Source organism: Vulpes lagopus, chromosome 11, assembly GCF_018345385.1.
Source record: "Vulpes lagopus strain Blue_001 chromosome 11, ASM1834538v1, whole genome shotgun sequence".
Classification (NCBI taxonomy): Eukaryota; Metazoa; Chordata; class Mammalia; order Carnivora; family Canidae; genus Vulpes; species Vulpes lagopus.
In genome coordinates this window covers 90,688,301-90,711,346 of record NC_054834.1, presented here as the reverse complement: position 1 = coordinate 90,711,346, position 23,046 = coordinate 90,688,301, and the positions used below count along the sequence as shown (strand labels likewise).

General features: G+C 35.2%; 1 protein-coding gene across 7 annotated transcripts in view; it reads left to right on the top strand.

Annotated features, from left to right (window-relative positions):
* SCN9A (sodium voltage-gated channel alpha subunit 9) overlaps window positions 1-23,046 on the top strand; it is a 162,074-nt gene that overhangs the window by 106,167 nt on the left and 32,861 nt on the right. For all 7 annotated transcript variants that reach the window (XM_041774197.1, XM_041774196.1, XM_041774198.1 and 4 more), the window contains one exon: window positions 20,148-20,268. In XM_041774197.1, coding sequence (XP_041630131.1) covers window positions 20,148-20,268 — 121 coding nt within the window. The remainder of the gene's footprint in view (window positions 1-20,147; window positions 20,269-23,046) is intronic.

Sequence of the window (23,046 nt, the reverse complement as noted above, 5' to 3'; positions counted from 1 at the left end):
TTCAGGATCTACAGGAAATTTGTTAGGTAATTTGGAGCTACTATTAAGCTGTTACCAACTGTGAAACCCTATGTTTATAGTCTTTCTCTCTAGCTGTTTAAGATTTAAATGTTTCTCATTATGACTTGGTTTTGGTTTTCCATTTGAATCACTAAAAAACCGCAGATTTTCTTTATCAGAAGTGCGTCTAATACCCTCCCATGCTAACCTCCCTAATCTTCAGCTCCCACATGAGTTCCAAAATTTTTGAACTACTTATTCCCTCCTGTGCAACTTTCTAATTTTTTCATGCCTAACGCATCATTAAAAGAGTGATTGCCATGGTCTTGATGAACCTTATCCAAAGCAAATCTTGATCACCCAATAGAAAGTAATGCCTGATTCAGTACATTTGGGTTACTTAAGTCTTAAGTACTACTTTGGGATATGTTTAAGAATATAGCCTCTGGAGATAGAAGATTTGCCTTAAATTCTAGCTTTGGTATTTACTACCTCTATAATCTTGAGCAATTTACAAAAACACTCTTATTGTTGTTGTTGTTTTTTAGTTTCTTTATATGCAAAAGAGAATTGGTAATGATGAGTAAATAAAGTAGGTAAATAATTACATACATGTCTATTGGAAAGTAAGTGCCTGATTAACAGTTATTATGGGTATGGATTTGAATGGTCACATATACACTATAAGTAGTTCCCTGCTACAAGTTAATGAACAGTAAATGATGTAGATAAATAATTAGATACGTGTTTGTTAGAAAGTAAGTCCCTGATTAACAGTTATGGGTATAGAATAGAGTGGTCACATATACACTGTAAGTAGTTACCTGCTACAGGTTAAATTCAAGAGAGGTAGCAGAATGTAGTTCAATGGTTTACAATTTTCATGTGTAAAAGACCCAGGGAACTTGTTCCAAACTCCAGTTCTGGGTTGTTCCCTTTAAACTCTCTTTGCCTAAGTCTGAAAGCAACTTTAAAGTCCTTATCAGTGCTGTTCCCCGTGGCCACTGTGGTAGATTGAGTTGGCATATGGGAAATGAACCTAAATTCACTCCTAGTGTGTTTTGACCCAGGTTTTTGAGATGTCATTTTCTTTATTCAGGGGCTGAGGCTATTTCTGTCTTTGCCTATTGAAGAATCTGCACTTTGAACAGAGAGAAACATCTTTAACCTTTGATGCCTCTCCTTCCTACCTCCATCAAAAAACCAAACCAAAACAGAAAACAAAACAATTTTCTTTCATGGCCTAGCATTCTGTTTTCCCATTATACGTGATGGAGACTTTTCCATCTTCTTCTAATATCAGATCTCACATAGGCAAGTGTCCTTGTCCTGATATACACTCCAGAATGAAGAAAAAATCTTTTATAATAAAACTCCTTACCAGAAGATGACCAAAGAGATGAATTTAAATAAGGCGTTGAGTAAAATATCTTAAATGGTTCTGAGGAAATAATTGGCAATAGAACATCAGCATTTCTCTCAAAATAAGAGTTTTTCTCAGAATTGAGAAAGACATACTGATATCTTCCATGCGCCCATGAGAATAAGACTTGTCGCTGCTTCTCAGAATACAGACACTGAACTAATGGTCCCTTTCAAAATCAGCCTCCTCCTGAGGCACACTGTGGTCCTCTAAGCATGCAGCAAACATTAGCAACACACTGCACAGATTTTTGCCATTAGTAGTGATGTGCTTCCTTATTATGAGCCTCCAACGAAGCATGAAATGCACCCACTCATTCAATAAATATTTATTGAAATCTACTATGCTCCGGGCATGGTTCTAAGAGTTGCTGAGGAAAAAAAATTTTTTTCACCCACCTGTAATGATTTAATGTGATTGGCATCTGGCTTAACTGAATTCATAAGTATAGTTTTTTTTTTTTTCAATTATGCCAAGTCTCAAAATTTAAAACTCCAAAAACCTAAATAAGTAATTTTTTTAATGGAGAGCTCTTTCTTAGGTGATTAGAGTCATTCTCTTTGTTTTCTATCACTAGAGATTACTTCTTTCTCTGCTATAAAGATGAAAAACAAGAAGCAGCTTATAGAATTGTAACATGGACTTTAAAAGTATATATGCAAATTTCAGAGGAAAACATTAAATTAATCCAAATTTATTTCTTCAAATATTTAAAAACAAAAATAGCCTCATGTGATTTTAAAGTAGTACAGACTCTTAAAACTTTCAGAGAAGCTGTTTTATTCACTGTGACTCTAAACCCCAAGTACTTTTTTACGGCTCTTTTGACAAATGTATCTACTTATCAAGACTACTTAAGTGAATTTGCTCATATTGTGTGCTTAGCTGAGAGGAAATATTGTGTGTAAAGATTTCCTCCTAGAGAGATGCACCTTCATTCCTCTTCAAGCCAAAGGCAGATACTTAGATTTACCTAATAGTTGTTTAGTGTTTTGAAACATATCAAAGTTGTGATGGAACTAGCTGAGGTCATTGGAGAAAGGAGATCAATGAAATATTCAAATTTTACATAATCAAAATTCCCTTCTTCAAGAGAACATCATTTAAAACACTGCAAACATATTTATGCAAAATTACACCTTCCATAGGAACCAAATTCCAAACAAACCCCTCATTAACTTTGATCATTGGGGGGGGGGAACTTGCAAAGGAATACATTAGAGAATATTTTCTAGAAACCATTGTCATTCATTTGTTCAACTCACGTTTACTGAGGATCTTTCAGTTACTATATTCCTGCTAGCCCTTAGGAAGGCACATCATTAGTGCACTCATTTCTTCAGTAAATGTAGGCTATAAGTCTTTGTCTTTGACACCTCAGCACTGTCTTAAGTGATAAAATGAGTAAAGCAAGGTCCCTGCTTTTGAGAAGAAACATAGTGAAACCATAGATTATAATTAAACATATATAAAAAATTAAAACAGAGTTTGGTTTTGGACAAAATATTCAGACAGGGTAGAGGACAGTATAACTAATCTTTAAAAAATTGCAATACTTCACAGAGGAAATGGCATTTGAGGGAGATTTTATGAGGAAAAGAGAAATTCTTTCTACAGAGTAAGTGAGAGACCTTTCTGATAGGGGTAGAGAGTTAAGAGTATGTGGAAGCATCCAGATGTAAAAAGGCCCATTAAATACATATGACGGCCTGGTGGGAAGTAGTAGGTAACTGGGGTTAGATTGGAACCAGTTAGTGAACAGCCTGATGTACCATGACAAGAGATTAAAGTATGTTGCTTTTTATTTAACAGAAAGAGTAACTTAGGGTCTTGTTTTGTTATACCTTGTTAAGAGCAAACTTGTACTTTTAAAGAAAATTTCTTTGGGGGTGTAATAAAGCCCAGCCCAGAAGAAAGAGGAGAAGATGGGAAGCTATTTCACTTATCCAAAGGACAATTGATAAGGGCTCGAGCTAAGGGAATGATGGTGGCAAGTGGGGATAAACTTTGAGATTACTTCCACGTTATATGTAGGGCCTCAGGGTCTAGATATGGGAGTTGTAAATTGTTGCCAAAGGTGTATCAGTTTCCCATGGCTGCCATAATAAAGTATCACAAACTCGGCTTTATACACAGAAATGTATTCTCTGACAGTTCTAGAGTTCTAACAGTCTCAAACGGAAGTCTCGGTGGGGCCATACTGTCTGAAGCCTCTAGAGAACATCCTGCCTTGCTTTTTCCTAGCTTCTGATGGTGGCTCCTTACTCTGTGGCATTCCTTATCATCACATGTTATTCTCCCTGTGTGTGTCTGTCTTTTCTTCCTCTGAGGCCACTGCTTACACTGGATTAAGGCCCACTCCTAGTGACCTCATCTTAACTATATCTGCAAAGACCCTATTTCAGGTCATATTCAAGTGTACCAGGGGTTAGGACTTCAGCACCCTTTTGGGAGACACAGATTGACTCATGACAATAGGTTTTATCTTAGAAGACTGGATAGATATCAATACTATTAATGAATGTGTAGGAAGAGGAGAAATTTAGGAGGTAGAGTAGATTTGGAGTTTAATTTGGAAACATCTTTATTTGTGAAGTACTTGGAGGATAGCCAAGTGATGCCAAACAGTATATATTTAAAAACTTAGGTCCTCGGTAAAGAGGAGAAGTCAGAGTTGTGGACAGGTTAGGATCTTATGTGTTAATTTATGTTAAGCATACGATATATGGGGAGTCAGCTCTGGGAGAGAAATCTGTGTGTAGTAGATTTACTGGGGAGTGTTCTCAGGAGCAACACCTAACACCTGTAAGAAGTGAGGGAAGCAAGATGATTGGGTACAGGGAGAGATCAAAATGCTGTGCAGTTTCAGCAGATGCCTCTGCTGATCCTATGGGCAACTCCTATAGGTACAAGGATGACCCTTTGGAGTAGTCCTGATTGAAGCAAGGGGGTCAGGCCTTTGTATTCTCCCAAAAATGAGTCACTGAATGCAGGTTCCCTCTCCACCTTTCCAGGGGAGGAGGTGTAACCTTGGGTGAGGCAGTCTTCTCCTGCATGACAGTTCCCATGCAAGAGCTCAACTGTGAACCTTCAGCCCCTAACACTCCTGGTAGCTGGAAGAATGAGAGGCTTGCCTGAAAGGGGGGATCTGTGCAGTACAGCACAGCATCCACTACACTACAAGGACCACAGAAAGTAAGAGGACAAGTGAGTAAAGTAAGAGGACAAGCAAGTAAGAGGACAATCTCAATACTTGAGAAGTAGACCCACAAGAAGAATGCACCAAAAAGACCAAGTAAAAATTGTATATATTTGCCACTTTCATATACAATATATAACTTTCCTCCTTATGACAGCCAGGAAAATGGATATTATTCATGTATATTTACATTTAACTCAAACACATCATTAAGAAATGATGCTGATTAGTCACTGATGTTTCTGGGGGTATTTTAAAAATTTAAACTCCAAGCTTTAAGCACCATATTACATGCCATAGAACGGCACGATGTGACTAGTAATATAATTATTTTCTGTTATGTAGTACAATGTTGCATCAAAATTTCAAAATTAAGGATCAAAATTTCTGGTATACTGGTATTGTGCATTTGCTGGTTCATATTTGGCTTCTAGTCCTCCTTAATGCTGACTTACTAAGTTATAGTCTACCTCAATAATAGAGTAGAACAAAGCACATTCCATAACAGAATAATAAACCAGTTCACTGAGGATGCATTGGGTAAGAGTCTCAGGTTGGGGGCACGTCAGAGGAGGTAGCATTTGAGCCAGGCCCTAAAGGATGGAGATCATTTCATTGGATACAGTGGAGAAGGAAATCCCAGGCAGAAGAACAGACATTCATATTGCTTACCTGATTCACTGATTCAGTAATCCAGCCACCCATTCATCTATTCAGTATCCAGTCTTTTCACTTCTAAAAGCCATTATCTTTGGAGAAAGTTAAATGTGCTTACTTGTTATGAAATGCATTTCTTTGATTGCATTGATTTGATTAAAAACTGCTTAAATATTTGTAGTCAGCGAGGTTAAAGATTTTGTCTTTTTACTCTATGATGGTTTTAATTATGTTGTTATTTGGTGTCTCTTTAGATTTTTTATGAAGTTTTTTCCTCAAACAGTTCTTGCCTTCATCAAGATGGAAGTTTAGATTTCTTCTCATTATTGCAGTTCAGAAAATAATCTCTTCCAGAATTGCATTTGGTTTGGCAAAATTTAGGGATTAGTTATAATTATACAACTGTATAATTATTTTTATACTATTATACCTTAATTATACAATTAAGTTGATATTGATCCTAATTTTTTGCATAGATTCTTAAAAAACAGAAAACAAAACAAAACAAAATAGACTCCTATAGGATTTTACTTAATTAACTATTTCTTTTTTGCAGATTGGTTTCAAACTATTTGAAAAATCTTTCCACTTTACTGGATTATTTTATGTCTCTAAAAACAGTGAAATTTTAGTCTGATGTTTGAGCCAGTGTTTCTTATTCTTTATATTTTGATAAATTTGGAAACATTTTTCTTTCAATGTTGTTTGAAACGTCAAAATTAAATAAATTTGATAATTAAAAATTAATCAAGAAATATGAATTTTAGAATATACTTTTTAAAAACTATACACTTCTATTGTCACTCACTCCAAAATTGACAATCGCTTTATTTTTTGGGGATTTTTAAAATTTCTTATTTAAATTCAATTAATTTATGTATAATGTATTATTGGTTTCAGAGGTAGAGGTCAGTGATTCACTTATTTTTAACTGGTTTTTATAAAGAGCAAGCAGAATGCAAAAGATTTCCTTAGCACATTATAATATTTAAACTTATCACCTAACTAATAGTTATATGACTATTGAGTGTTTTAAAATTTATGTTGAATGATATTCAGTCTTATTACTGTGTTTCAAAGATGCTGCTTTACATTGAGCATATAGCATATGTTTTCTAGCATATAACTAATTTTTATTTACAGGTATGTGACTTTAAACAGTTTAAATCAGTTGACTAAACTATTTCATCATTCTGCATTTCTAAACTTCAGTACCTAACCTTCTTACTTCTCACAGGGGTAAAACCAAACTGGATCAATCAAGGATGCAGCTCTGTGCTTTTAACCAGACAGAGACATATGTGACCACTTTTATACAGGTTATCTAAAAAAAAAATCATACATATATGATATTTTTTTCAGTGTCATGCATGCTGTTCAGCTACAAAATGTTTCTGCCTGACCCATTGCAAGAAAGTAGAAACATATACAATTGTTCTGTAGATGAATTGGCATCATAGCATGTCACAGGGGCAATTCCATCATTTTTTGTGGTTCTCTTGATGACTTCCTTGATATATATATCTCTCATGTCCTTAGGTGATTTCAAGTGCATGATCTATAGATTTTTATTGGATGGATTATAAAAGTAAGATATATAGAATGTAACAGAAGCCATTGAAGCAACATTTAACTTGAAAACCTCTAGCAACTTCCTCTCGTAATCTAATCCAACCTCATTTAATATATGTCACATTAAATTGTCACATTTATTGTTACGAGGGTAGAACTTTAATATTTTCCTCATAACAACAACAACAAATTGTAATTATGTGTGGGAAGGATGTGGTAAATATATATATACATATACATACATATATATGTGTATATATATATACACACACTATATATATACATGTATCAAATCATCAATTAAACTTACACAATGTTATATGTCAACTATATCTCACTAAAGCTTGAAAAATAAATTATCACATTTAAATTTAGTAAATTAAAACTCTATTAAGAAACCATTTTTGTGTGAAAATATTTTAGGCATAACCATAAAATCTCAGAACATAGAAGGAACATTCTAGTACTAGACCTGTATTTGCAGAAATTGAGACTCATACAAGTAAGCTGTGTTCTGAGTACCTAAGTAGGAAGTTGGGGACAGAGCCAAAGTACTTAGCTTCTAGGCTAAATTTTGAATATATTTTGAAATGATTTTAAGAATATTGATAACTAAGGCTTTATTTCTTTAATTGGTTCAGTAACTAACATTTGATTTTATTTGATCATATATAAAATGCATCAATTAAAATTTATTAGGCCCAGCCTATGGATGAATGAGTTATAAGTGCTTGAAATGCTTTATTTGAATCTAAAAACAAGATCATACACTGATGAGAGTGTTTCTTATTATGGATATATATATCATAAGGAGATATATGGCATAGCATCAAGAAGGTAAGAGGCTTAAATGGAACATATGATGATGTGAACACTAAAACTTTTATTTTTTTTTAAGATTTTATTTATTTACTCATGAGAAACAGAGAGACAGAGACACAGGTGGAGGGAGAAGCAGGCTCCATGCAGGGAGCCTGACATGGGACTTGATCCTGGGCCTCCAGGATCAGGCCCTGGGATGAAGGCAGCGCTAAACCGCCGAGCCACCAGGGCTGCCCTGAATAGTAAAACTTTTAGTAAGACATTAAACACTTTTTATAAAATTAGAGGCAAATTCATGTGGATTTCCTTATCTAGTATTTCTAACAAGTATAAAAGAAAATATGCCACTTGGAATCATTTTGTCTTAATTTTAGTATAGTTTGTTGAATGGCTGAACTCTAATAAATAACTTCTTATGAGAAAAAAAATCCATGTTAATAAGAATCTTGCCTTTTTTTTTTAAAAGAATCCAGTTCACATTTTGAATTGCTCTGTCATTGTTGGGATGTTTGTATTGTTGTTTTCCATTGTGCAATGTTGAAAGCAAAACTTTATCTTGAAAATGATACACTGAAAGGATAATAATACAAACAGTTTCCAATAAAAAAAAACTAATATTGTTCTAGTTTACTTGAAGTTAATGTTAAAGGTACTCCTGAGTAAAAGATGTATTTCTCTATTTTAGGTGGGTGGTGATTCAGAGGCAATATTCTCTTGTAAAACAATTTTATTTCAAAATGTAGTAAATTTCCTCACCCTAGAATCTGAATAAACACGCATCCATACGCAATAGTATGCATACAGGTATAGGTAATGTGTCTTTCTTTGCCCTTGCCTCTTTTTGCATGGTTTTAGGGGATAGCGTAAATGTACAAGTAGTCTATTTCTTATTTGTTATTCTTTTTTTTTTTTTTTAGTTCTAAATAATGGATGAGCTTGATTGAGTCTTAGAGTCTGCACTTGTCCCTCACATTTTGCTGTCCTGTTTGCCTGTGTTCCAATCCTTATTTACCCACTTCTGGTGGGCCTCGTAGTAGAACTGTTCAAGTGCTTGTTCCTTAAGTGTTTGAGATATTCTCTCTGATTTGACCCACTGCATTCCAGCTACTTAAACATCTATTCTCTGCTGATAGGAGTTCTGTGTTACTACACAGAACCCTTCAATATGGCTGGTGGATCACATGGCAAGGCATTATCCATGAATGCCCTTGCCTTTAGGAGGTCCAAGAGGACACTGTAGGATCTAGCTGAGAAATCTGTAACCAGGCCAATCTTCTTGTGTGGCCAAATTTTTTTTTCTTATTTGTTTTTCTATGCAAGATCTGAACCTTCTAGGAATATAAGTTGTCATGTTATTGGATAGGAAGTGCCCTAGGTAGAAGATTCTGGGGAAGAGTAAGAACTCTCACTGAAATCATTTGCTTTATTTTTAATTTCCATGGTGGTGCCTGAGATTTGACCCCATTATTTCTCCATCATCTGAAACTATATCACGTTGACCCTACAACAGAATTCTTGAGTGGATTTCCTGGGGAACAAGCAGCTGTTCTCTACAAGCTGTTTCTCTAGCAGTCATCAAGAACAGTAGGAAAGGAAAACTTCCATCTTTTTGCCCTGTCTCTGAAAAAGTGCTGGGGCTTTAGTTGCCCATGATTATAATGTGAATCAAGAGTTTATTGTAACTGGTAATTCAAACTTTCTAATTATTTAAGCAGAAGTAAAATGAAAATCTAGATAACAGAAGGAAAATACTGTTGACTCTTTAGGATATTCTCAGTGTTTTTTTTTTTTTTAAAGACTTTATTTATTTATTCATGAGAGACACAGAGAGAGGCAGAGATATAGGCATAGGGGCGAAGCAGGCTCCCTGCAGGGACCCTGATGTGAGACTCAGTCCCAGGACCTCAGGATCACACCTTGAGCCAAAGATAGATGCTCAACCACTGAACCACTCAGGTGTCCCCTATCTTCAGTACTTTTTAACTGGCATTACTATTTAAAAAGAATAATGAGAGAGACCAGAATTTCAGAGAGATGAGAAAAGGATCATAGAGACTTAAGGGGCCCAGAATGCTAAACCATGTAAAGAAACTAAATATCAGTTCACTGAAGATGAAAAACACAAATGGTAATACTATAGGTAATCTCCAATTTTAGAAAAGCTATAGGAAGATAATATTCCCATTTCTTCAGAGGGCAAAAATGGCCCTAACAATTGCCAGGGTGAGGAAAGCATATTTTGGTTCTAGACCAGAAAAAGAATATTTAAAATTGAAGCTATCCCATAACAGAATGGTAACTTGGAAAACATTGGCCTCTTACATAAAGTGTGGTAGCTATTTGTGGAATTCTTCTCTAAAGGTCCTTTGATCCTATACTCTGAACTTTACCATTTTACAACCCTATAATGATTGAGAGCCCTCATTATTAATACCAATTGTGAAATCAGACTGTAAAATTAAAAGATGGGTAATATTGATTTGAAACTAATGAAAAGAATTCTTAAGCTTCATGACATACAATAGAGCTTAGTTTATCACTAATGTCTCCCATAATTTTTCTGTCCTTATATGCCCATTCCTTCCCTTTGATTTGCTTCTCTCAACTTCTTGCTGTCCTCTGTGTTTCTTTGTTTTGATGCTCAGGTGAGATAACTGTTCCAGGCTCTGCTCCTCAATATGTTTTGTTATATGTAGCAAGCAGTGTTATAATATGTACTTCAAACGTAACATCTTTAGAATGTTTTCCCCACAATTATCCTCTTTGAATAAGATGTCTTCTATATTGCTGCTGTAGGTTTGATGGGTTTTTTTTTTTTTTTGGCTTTTGAGTGCCCCATTATCAAATTATCAAACAATTGTATTTCATATTTTTTGAAATAAGAAATGACCAACTAGCATTAACTACCATCCATACTACAATGGAATAGCTTTCTGATGAAAATGCCTATTTGGGGATATGTCAGTAATAAATTTACCTCCTTAGGACAGTTTCTCATATGACACTTATATTAAACAGTCTCTACTCATATTCATCGTTGTAGAAAACATACCTTCTAGGGACTTAAAAGAAGAACCATGAAGAATTTTTAAAAGCATTTAATTTGATCATAGTTTTAAATTTGCAGGTTTTTATTTAAATTCTAGATAGTTAACATACAGTGTAATATTGATTTCATAGTTGAAATCAGTGATTCATTACTTACATATAAAACCCAGTGCTCGTCACAAGTGCCCTCCTTAATCCCATCACCCAACTACCCCATCCTTCATCTACCTCCACTCAAACAACCCTCTGTCCTCTATAGTTAAGAGTCTCTTATGGTCTTATGGTTTGTCTCCCTCTCTTCTTTTCTTTTTCTTACTGCCATGTTCATCTGTTTTATTTCTTAAATTCCACGTATGAGTGAAATTGTAATGGTATTTGTCTTTCTCTGATGTTTCATTTAGCATAATACACTAGCTCTATCCATGTCACTGCAAATGGCAAGATTTCATTCTTTTGATGGCTGAGTAATATTCCATTGTGTGTATACCACATCTTCTTTATCCATTCATCAGTCAATGGAAATTTGGGCTCTTTCTATGACTTGGCTATTGTTGATAATATCTGATATAAACATCACAATGCATGGGTTCCTTCAAAACAGTATTTTGTATCCTTTGGGTAAAATACCTAGCAGTGCAATTCCTGGGTCATAGGGTAATTCTATTTTTCAGTTTCTGAGGAACCTCCATACTGTTTTCCAGAGTGGCTGCACCGGTTTGCATTCCCACCAATACTATAGAAAGGTTCCCCCTTTGCCACATGCTTCCCAATATCTACTGTTTTGTGTGTTGTTAGTTTTAGCCATTCTGACAGGTGTGAGGTGCTATCTCATTGTAGTTTTGATTTGTATTGCCCTGATGATGAGAGATGTTGAGCTTCTTTCCAAGGGTCTGTTAGCCATCTGGATGTCTTCTTTAGAAAAATGTCTAATCATGTCTTCTGCCTACTTCTTAACTGGATTATTTGGTTTTGGGGTGTCAAGTTTGATAAGTTCTTTATAGCTTTTGGATACTAACCCTTTATCAGATATGTCATTTGCAAATATCTCTTCCCATTCCATAAGTTTTCTTATAGGTCTATTGATTGTTTCCTTCACTGTGCAGAAGCTTTTTATCTCGAGGAAATACCAATAGTTCATTTTTGCTTTTGTTTCCCTTGTCCCTGGAGAAGTGTCTAGTAAGAAGTTGCCATGGCCGAAGTCTGAGAGGCTGCTGCCTGTGTTCTCCTCAATGATTTTGATGGTTTCCTATCTCACATTTAGATTCTGTCATCAATTTTTATTTTATTTTTGTGTATTGTGTAAGAAAGCGGTGCAGTTTATTCTTCTGCATGTTGCTGTTCAGTTTTCCCAACACCATGTGTTGAAGAAACTGTTATCCACTGGATATTCTTTCCTGCTCTGTCAAGGAATAGTTGACCATATAGTTTTCTGTCCACTTCAGGGTTTTCTCTTCTGTTCCATTGTTCTATGTGTCTTTTTTTGTGTCAGTACCATACCATCTTGATGACTACAGCCTTGTAAATAGCTTGAAGTCCAGAATTGTGATGTTTCCAGCTTTGCTTTGCTTTTTCAAGATCACTTAGGCTGTTTGGGATCTTTTACAGTTCCATATAAATTTTAGGATTGTTCTTTCTAGTTCTGTTGAAAAATGCTGGTGGTGTTTTGATGGGAATTGCATTAAATGTATAGATTTCTTTGTGTAGCATAGACATTTAACATTTGTTCTTCTAATCCATGATCATAGAATGTTTTCCATTTGGTTGTGTCCTCTTCAATTTGTTTCATCAGTGTTGTATAGTTTTCAGAGTACAGATCTTTTATCATTTTGGTTAGGTTTATTCCAAGGTATCATACAGTCTTGGTACAGCTGTAAATGGGATGGATTCCTTGATTTCTCTTTCTGCTGCTTCACTATAGGTGTAGAGAAATGTTACAGATTTCTGTACTTTGATTTTATATCCTGTGACTTTACTGAATTTATATATCAATTCTAGCAACTTTTTTGGTGAAGTCTTTAGGATTTTCTACATAGAGTGTCATGTCATCTGTGAATAGTGAAATTTTGACTTCTTTTGTTTCTTTTTTATTATCTGATTGTTAGGGCTAGGACTTCCAGGACTATGTTAGATAGCAATGGTGAGAGTAGAAATACCTGTCTTCTCCCTGCCCATAGCTCTGTTTTTCCCCATTGAGGATAATATTATCTGTGAGTCTTTCATAATAAGGCCTTATGATGTTGAGGTATGTTCCCTTTATCCCTACTCTATTGAAGGTTTTTATCAAGAATGGATGTTGTACTTTGTCAAATGCTTTCTCTGCATCTACTGAAAAGATCATATGGTTATTATTCTCCTTTTATTAATGTGGTGTATCACACTGATTGATTTATAATATTGAATCATCCTTGCAGCCAGGAATAAATCCCATCTGATTGTGTGAATTATTCTTTTTATGTCATGTTGGATTCAATTTGCTAGTATCTTGTTGAGAATTTTTGCATCCATTTGTTCATCAGGGATATTGGCTTGTAATTCTCCTCTTTAGTGGGCTCTTTGCCTGGTTTTAGAATCAAAGTAATGCTGGCTGGCCTCTTAGAATGAGTTTGGAAGTTTTCCTTCCATTTCTACTTTTTGGAACAGTTTGAGAAGAATAGATATTAATTCTTCTTTAAATGTTTGGTCAGATTCCCTTTTCAAGCTCCTTTAGGTATAAGGTTTGGTTGTGTATATGAGACTTTTCTTACTTCTTCAGCTGGGCCTGAATTGCTGTATATTTTCCTCTTAGGACTGCTTTTGCTTCTTCCCAGGGATTTTGGAAAATGACAAATGTTGTCATTTTCATTTGCTTCCAGGTATTTTTTAATTTCTTCTTTAATTTCTTGGTTGATTCATTCATTCTTTAGTAGGATGTCCTTTAACCTCCATGTTTTGTGGTCTTTCCAAATTTTTCTTGTGGTTGACTTCAGTTTCATAGCATTTTAGTCTGAAAACATGCATACTATGATCTCAATCATTTTGTACTTGTATAGGTCTTATTTGTGACCCAGTATTTGATCTGTTCTGGAGGATGTTCTATATGCACTCAAAAAGAATGTGGTATTCTACTGCTTTAAGATGAAATGTACTAAATATATCTGTTAAGTCCATATGGTCCAGTGTGTCATTCAAAGCCATTGTTTCCTTACTGATTTCTGCTTAGATGATCTGTCCATTGCTGTGAGTTGAGTCTTAAAGTCCCCTACTATTATTGTATTATTAATGAGTTAATTTATGTTTATTATTAATTTTTTTATATATTTGGGTGGTCCCAAGTTGGGAGCCTAAATTTTACAGTTGTTAGATCTTCTTGGTGGATAGACTGCTTAATAGACTGCTTTATTCTGATACTATGCCCTTCTTCATCTCTTGTTACAGACTTTGGTTTAAAATCTAGTTTGTCTGATATATGTATGGCTACTTGGCTTTCTTTTGACATCTATTAGCGTGATGAATCGTTCTGCATCCTCTCACTTTCAATCTGCAGGTCTCTTTAGTTCTAAAATGAATCTCTTGTAGGCAGCATGTAGATGGGTCTTTTTTTTTTTCTATCCATTCTGATGCCCTATGTTTTTTGATTGGAACATTTAACCCATTTACATTTAGAGTGAATATAGATATATGTGAATTTAGTGCCATTGTATTACCTGTTGTTGTTTCTTGAGATTTTCTCTGTTCCTTTCTAGTCTTTGTCAGTTTTGGTCTTTCTTTCCCACTCAAAGGGTCCCCTTTAATATTTCTTGTAGGGCTGATTTAGTGGTCATGAGTTTCTTTAGTTTTTGTTTGTCTGAGAAACTATTTCTCCTTCTATTCTGAATAATAGCCTTGCTGAATAAAGTATTCTTGCTGCATATTTTTCCCATTCAGCATGTTGAATATATCATTCCACTATCTTCTGACCTATCAAGTTTCTGTGGATAGGCCTGCTGTTAACCTAATTTGTCTTCTCTTATAAGTTAGGGATTTTTTTTTCTATTGCTGCTTTTAGAATTTTTTCCTTAGCTCTGTATATTGCAAATTTTACTATGTCTTGGTGTTGGCCTGCTTTTGTTTATTTTGATGGGAGTTCTTTGTGCCTCCTGCATTTGATGACCATTTTCTTCCCCAGACTAAGGCAGTTTTCAGCTGTAATTTGCTCAAATAAACCTTATCCCCTTTTCCTCCTTTTCTTCTGGGACTCCTTTGATATGAATATTATTATGCTTTATGGAGTCACTGAGTTCCCTAAGGCCATAAGTTTATTTTCTATATCACTTATTTGTTCCTCTGCTTTTTCTATCCTTGTGGTCATTACATCTGGTTTGCTTCTCATTTATAGCATTTTTTTTTTCTGGTCTAACTAGTGTTTAGGTCTGTTTTCTGCAATAAGAGATTCTCTGATGTCTACTATACTTTTCTCAAGTCCAGCTAGTATCTTCATGATTGTTGTTTTAAAATCTATATCAGGCATATTACTTATATCTGTTTCAATTAGATACCTGGCTGTGACCTTTGCTTGTTCTTTCTTTTGGGATGAATTCCTCCATCTTGGCATTTTGTCTAGAGCTCTGTCTTCCCCTGTGTGTTAGGAAAGCCTGTGATGTTTCCTGCTCCTGAGAATTATAGCTTTATGAAAAAAAAAGGTCATATACTGTCCAGGACCTGGCACTTAAGGAAGTATTTCTGTTGTATGCTATGTGCACTCTGCTACTGTGTTTTGGCTATTCTTTCCTCAGATCAGTCCTCTGCAGAGTTGCTTCATGCCTGCAGTAAGGAGTGTTTGGACCTTGTTGAGTGTGTGGCAAGTCTTAACTTGATATGCTCTGTTCTGCTTGTTAAAAGAGGCCAGATCCTCTTTCTACTAGAGCTGAAGCTCTGCGGCACTCTACGATCAGTAGACTTGGTGCATGCAGGGGTTTGTGCTGGTCTTCTGGGAGAGGGGCCCATTGCTCTGGTTCTCAGGCATACTTACCCTAGTAAAGAAGCACCTGAAGAGTACAGGAAGGCAGGGGCTGGTGTAAGTGGTTCAGGCCTCCACTGTTGGTGCTGTTATACTTACTGAAGTCAGTGCGAGCTTATGGGCAGGAGCAAAAAATGGTGCCAGCCCTCTCCTTCATCCTGCAGAGGGGAATTCAGGCCCACTGCTGCTCAGGAAGCCCTCACAAAAGAGTGAACAATCTCCCCTCATGTGTCCTAGGCTTCCCTAGATCCTTGCCTCCACCTTGTCTGTATCCAGGCTATCTTTCCTCTCAGCAATGCAAACACACCTGTGTTTTATTTCAGGCACGTTGGCTGAGTTTCAGAACTACAGACTTTAGGGATGTAGTGTAGCACAGCACTGCACTGGTCCTCTGAGGGTCTCACCATCCTCGGGCCGGTGCCAGTTTGTCCCAGAGGGCAGTCACACAGACACACAGGAGATTGGAGTTTAGATTAAAGCACAACAAAAAGCCAGCATCCAGGTTAGCTACCCTCGGCAGGTATCTCTGCCCCTATGCTAAGGAATGGGAGCACAATGACACCTGACAGCCTTTTTTCCCGAGAGGTAATGCCTCCTCTCTCAGATGCACACCAAGAGGGGGAACTGTCTCTCCTGGTGCATCCCAGGGGGTGCTCAGCATACCATGTGCTCCAGGGTCTCTCCTCCTCATCCACAGGAGCACCACTGCACCTGCTGAGCTCCACACTGATCACAGTGTGGACTTCTAAAACTCTAGTTGTAAAAACTCAAGATGATCAACACCTCTTATTTTCCCAGTCACTGGTTTTGAAGAAGTGTTTTTCTTGTATGGTCTCCTGTGCACTGCTCTCTCTTTCTCTTTCTCTCCACTCTCCATGATCAGCAACCTCCCCTTTGTAGCACCCGTGATCCTTCTCTCTCCTAAATCACATCTCCACACTTTCCACAATGTGGTCTCCTCTACTTCTAGTTGTGCAGTTTGTTCTCTCAGTCCTCAGATCAATTTCCTGGGTCTTCAGAATGATTTGATATCTGTCTAGCTGCATTTAAGGGATAAGGCAAGTGTAGGATCCTACTACTCTGCCATCTTAACCTGATCATATTTTCAATAATTGAAAGGGGCTTCTTAGATAGCTATAGTAGTTTACAATCAAGATTAGAACGTTTCGGAACTACTTCAGTGTTTTATGAATACACACTGAAAAATATGGGAATATATGTGTGTGTGTGTGTGTGTGTGTGTGTGTGTGTATAGTAGGTACCTCAAGGTAATAGAATCAGGGAGAGAGTAGAAAGGACTTTTGTTTTTTATCATATATTATTGTTCATTTAAAATTTTTGAATTGAGTGTATAGATTTTAAAGGAAAGAAAGACAAAATTTTAGAAAGTACCTAAAAACAACACCATATTATTCAATAAAAAAGAGAGAATACTGTCTATAACATATTGCTATTCCTAACGCTTATGAATCTACAGCATATGATCCTATATTTATACAGTGCATATATGTAGGCTGTCAAAGGTAAAAAAAATTATCCTTGTTGACATGGAAAAAAGTAATAGATGAAAAGTATACTTAACTGTTTATTAAAAATAAAATTCACACAAAATAGCCTATTTATAACATTGAAAGGGACATTTTTTATACTAAAGTATTTATTTCAACAGTCTTGGTGTAATATAATAATTCTTCTATTCCCAATATTACAAGAAAGGAAAATAATTACAAGTGATTGAGTTTGTAGATATGAAAATAATCATATAATTAATTATGTAAAATGATTCAAATGATTGGCATGATCTTCTCTGTGTACTAAACAAGAAAATAAGAAAAATTCAGTAGTTAACTATAGCAACACCAGCTATGAGAATAAAATGCATTTCTCTTCAAGAGAAAGTTTTTGTTACAGATGTTAGCCTTTCTATTTAAAGGCATCCTTTTGGACTCTGTTAAAGAAACTTCCACTTCAGTAAATATTAAATTTAAAGACTGAATAGATCAGAACTAAACTGACTACATCACTAGGACATGCACATAAATGTTTAATATTATATACAATATTAAAATAGCTACTTTGTGAATACTTTATGCATTCCCAGGAAAACATAGAATTCCTAAAAGCATTTTAAGCTTGAATTTCTAAAAAGCCATAGCAATTTGGCTTATGATACAAACTATAGTTCATATCAAATATTTTGGTAATGTCTGTTCTGATGAGGAATAGTCTTGAAAAACTGTCATTTATGATAAAGAATTTGAGCCAAACTCTGAATTGAATTGACAAAAAAAAATTGCCATAATTTCTATTTTTAAAAAGTTTCAGAAATGACAAGATATAGTTTATAAAATCATCTTAATTTCATTTGCTTATAAATTAACTTGGCATATCTTCTTCGTTAATGCTCGGTGAGAAAGCCAAATACTGAGATTCAAGATGTTTTCATTAATTTAGACTGAGGAGTCATTCTACAAATTAGAATCATTTTATTTAAAAATTGTTACCACCTTAGAGAAAACCATGAGAACTATTTGCTAGTTGTCAATATTTTGGCTAATAGCAGGAAAGTGCTTTGAATTCTTTCTGTTAGCTGTTTCTTCCACAGCTTTGCCTCAAAATCCAGGGCAAAAATCCATTTTTCAGGTTTGAAGGACTTGGTCTCATCTCCATAGAATCATAGTACCTTGTCTTTCAGTTCCCTGGTGAAAGTCCATAGATAGCTGAGAAGTCCAGAATGGAGGGCATCAAATAATTGTAGTCTTTTAGATATCATACTTAAAATTAGTTTTTGTGGTAATTGGCGCAGTAGGGCATATTAGTAGTTATACATTTCCCATTATTTTTTGGAGTAATGTATATTTTAAAACCTTAAATATATTGTCTTATTATTAATTTCTATTTATTTTAAAGTCATTTTAGATCAATTCAGTGATTCACTTCAATCAATTTAAGTCTGCTTTTTAAATGAAATTTCATAACTGATACTATTATAAAACAGTTTGCCCTGGTGGGAAGAATGCCTTTATACCAATAGCTTTTAAGTATTAGAGTATTCATAATTCTTTACTCTTACTATAAAAACAACTTTACTTATATCATTCCATGTGTACAATACTGTATCAATGCCTTTTTTACTGATGTTGAATAATGTGTGATAATAATAGCACTGAGAATGTGGTAACCATAAAAAACACTTTTAGCTTCCCAGTAAATCTCTAAAAATTAGTATTTTGGATTAGGCCTTTGATATTAATGCAAATTAATAGATTAAGGAATCCATTTAATGGAAGCGAGTATTTCCTCACTTTTAACCCTTGTATTTCTTGAACTATTCTTTAAAAAATTAGTAAAGCTGTAATCTAAATAAGGGGAGCATGTGCTGAAATAACTAGTAGTTTTCAATATTCACATGTCGTTTAGCAAATGAGAATGAAAAATGAACTCTTCCATTGATGTCCTGCTCTACCCCTTATAAAGCAAAATTAGGAAAAATTGACAGAGTTTTGCTACAATTGCTGTATGTATTTTTTCTAAAACTTTGTGTATGTGTACGTTTGTAAACATCATGTTTGATCATAAATTTCTGGGCGGGAAGAACTTGTGTTATGATCAACTGTATGATCATAATGACAATGAATTCATTCCTGTCATGTGTGAGTCTGCCATGTTTAATTTCATTGAATCTTCGTTTCAGAGTTTGCATGTGGTGCTTACTTTGGTAGCCACTATCTTTTGACAGTATAAATAATACTTTCTGATCTTTTCAACTATATCCTGAAACCTTATACTAAAATGGGTGGTGTTGGATGAAATAATTACCATGGTCTTTGGCATTTTGATTCCAATATAATATGTGACATTATTTTGTCTTGATGAAAAGCCTTCTATCTATATCATCCTGGTACATATTCTTAAATCCAAGAGATAATAGAAGAAATATGTTTGAATTTAATTTTACACTAATTTCTTTCTTTTTAAAATTTTACGTATCAACAAGCTCTTCTGCCAACTGTCAGGATATGATCTTTCAATTATCAGGCATTGGCAATTTGGCACTTGTATCATTTCTACTGCGGTCTTGGTTGTCTGAATATAATAATTATTGATGTACACAAATTTATATTAAACATAAAAAAATGAAAATGTGACCAGTACTTTGCAAATGTTATAGTTTGTAAAAATATACTTTATGCTAATTCTAAATACTTACTTGTTAGCATACTAAAAATAATAAAATTTATTTTTCACAGGATGTGTAGATAGAAAGATCAAGCATAGATGTATTGTAAGGTTACTTGACTTCGATATGTGTTTATACGTTTTTATGGCCATCATACTGTTGATCTTTTTTCATAACACTTTGCATGACTTTGATTATTAAATATGGCTTAAATATAAGATTTGAATGAACTAAATGAACTGTCTGGGGGGGGTGGTCAATTTCTTTTTAGAGATTGAACCGGTCGAGTTCCTCCGAGTGCAGCACAGTTGATAACCCTCTGCCAGGAGAAGGAGAAGAAGCAGAGGCTGAACCTATAAATTCAGATGAGCCAGAAGCCTGTTTTACAGATGGTAAGAGAAAAATCAAAGCATTGGTTAGCCATCCATTTATTGATGTTTGGGGTTCTATCTTCTATCCATGTCTGTAGCTCAAAAGTCTATTTCTGTGTTGATTCTTAAATCATTATCTTTACCCCAGATCTCACGTTTGATTTTTAGATATGCTTACAATTCCCCACTGGTCATCTCTGCTGGTTGCCTTTAAACATGCTAAGTATAAGAAGTTCAAAACAAACTTTAGTGAGTTCTACCCCATAAAATCCGTAGCTTCTTCTGGTCTTTATCTCATTTAGTGACATCATGATCTATCCTCCCTCTCAAGCTAAAGACTTTGAGTCAGCCCTGACCTCTTCCTTTCTAGCCCCATGTTCATCACAGAAATCACACGTTGCTCAGAAACTCTGGGGACAGGGCTTACGTCCTCCAAGGAATTCTGATGCACACTAGAAGCTGAGAACCACTGCTCTACAGGATAAAACCCAAAGTCCTTAACATAGCATGTGAAGCCCTTTGCACTTCAGTCTATTCTTTTCCAACAGTACCTCCTTTGATTCCTTTTCACTTCCTGACTTACTGAACTTACTACTCCTGGAATGTTTCAGGGACTTTGAACTTGACCTATGGAAATGTATAGTATTTTCAAATATGGTGTCATTCAAGTAAAAACACAAACCTGTACTAGAGTTGCAGTATAATACAATAGTGTAGGTAACAAGCTTTGGAGCCTGATACATGTGAGTTCTACTTGGGCTACTGCTAACTCTCTGAGACCTTGAGCACAGTTTTAAATCTTTTATCTCAGATGCCTCATCTGTAAAATAGGCATAACAACCACATCTGAATCGTAGGGGTACCCAGGAGATTAAATGAGATAGTACAAATTAATTACCACAGTTCTTTTTTTTTTAAGATTTTATTTATTTATTCATGAGAGACAGAGAGAGAGAGAGAGAGGCAGAGACATAGGCAGAGGGAGAACCAGGCTCCCCTCAGAGAGCTCAGTGTTGGACTTGGTACCTGAACTCCAGGATCACACCCTGAGTCAAAAGCAGAGCTTAACTGCTGAGCCATCTAAGTGTCCCTAATTACCACAGTTCTTAACATCATTCTTTTCCTTTTTTTATTTTTAAAAATATGTTGTTAATAATTCTGTAGAGAAGCTATGATAGCATAGTGCTGATGCTAGTGACTTACTATCCATTACTCTCAGCATCAGTTTTTTTTGTAAAAGTCAGACTTGTGTTCATCCTCAGTGATTTTTCTCAACCAGCCTCCTCTAGCACTGATGCAGTAAACAAAATGCTATCAAATAAAGATATCTTTGAACTACAATGGGTTCATGAATTTTCCTTCAATACAGGCTAAATTCTATTTTATTTGAGAAGCAAACAAGTATGACACCCAATTGATAGAAATTTTGTTTGCTGAAATCAGTACCATGGAGCAAAACACACAGAGTTTCCTTTAGAAGTGTTTGTATTAAAGACACTTAAGAATTTCATCAGGTGTTGCCTATTTCTCAGTAAATTAATAAGCACCATTAAATTTGTACAGATGCTACCAAGATTTTCTCCACCCATTTTATGAATGACCCTAACTTAAAACTCTAGGATAATTAGAGAGAAGTTGGGTTTACCAAGCAGATTAGGGCTTCAAATTAGGGGCTTTGGAAAAGCTTAAACCTTCTGCAGAAAGTATTAATGCTAAGCTATTTCAGTCTGTAAGGACTATCTTATTAACATTAAACTACATAAAAAGTTTATTTTAGTCCTAAAAAGCACTAATGAGAATATTTATGTGATTTCTTTAAAGTTATGCATAACTTCTAAATTGAGTCTAGTGTATAGGAGATATTACAGAAACACATTTTCAGATGTGTTTAGTTTTGACCACTGAAAATTTACTAAGGGCCAAGGTTTCAGTTATACAAGGTAAATACATTCTGGAGAGCTCTTGTGCGCCAATGGGACTATACGTAACTATACTGCATTGTATTCTTGAGATCTCCTAAGAGGATAGATCTCAACTGTTCTCACCACACATACAGGGAAGAAATTGGTGAGAAGATGGCTATGTTAATTAGCTTGATTGTCATGATTATTTTACAGTGTATACTTAATATCAAATTATCAATTTATATACCTAAAATATATACAGTTGCTTTACTACTTTTCATCATATTCCTCATCTTTTTCTCCTCCCTCTTATGCCAGGCCTTTCCTTAGTTCTGTTCCACTAGCTTCATAATTCAAGATTCCCAGCTCCTTCTCTAGATCTGCCACTGTTCTTCACTAGCCTTACTTCTGCATGTGATGGCAACCTGACATGACAGGACTTTTTGATTCTGCTTGGTTTTACATTATACTCTTTTCGGATTATACAGTTAGTATACTACAAAATCAGGATTAGGATATGAGAAGGATACTCTTTTCCAGGAGTATCGGTGTCGCTCAGTGGTTAAGTGTCTGCCTTTGGCTCAGGTCATGATCCCAGGGTCCTGGGATTGAGTCCCCCTTCAGGGTCCCTGTGGGGAATCTGCTTCTCCTTCTGCCTGTGTCTCTGCCTCTCTCTCTGTGTCTCTCATGAATAAATAAATAAAATTTTAAAAAAGAGAAGGATACCCTCTTTTCCATAAAATAATGTATTTTCTGTTAATTTGGTAGAAGGAACCAACTCAACTTGCTCCCAAAATGTTCTGAATTCAGCTTCCTATAAAATAACTAATAACTAATTCTAACTTTAATAACACAATAACAACTCACTCGTAAATTTATCCTTTTTTAAAGAAAA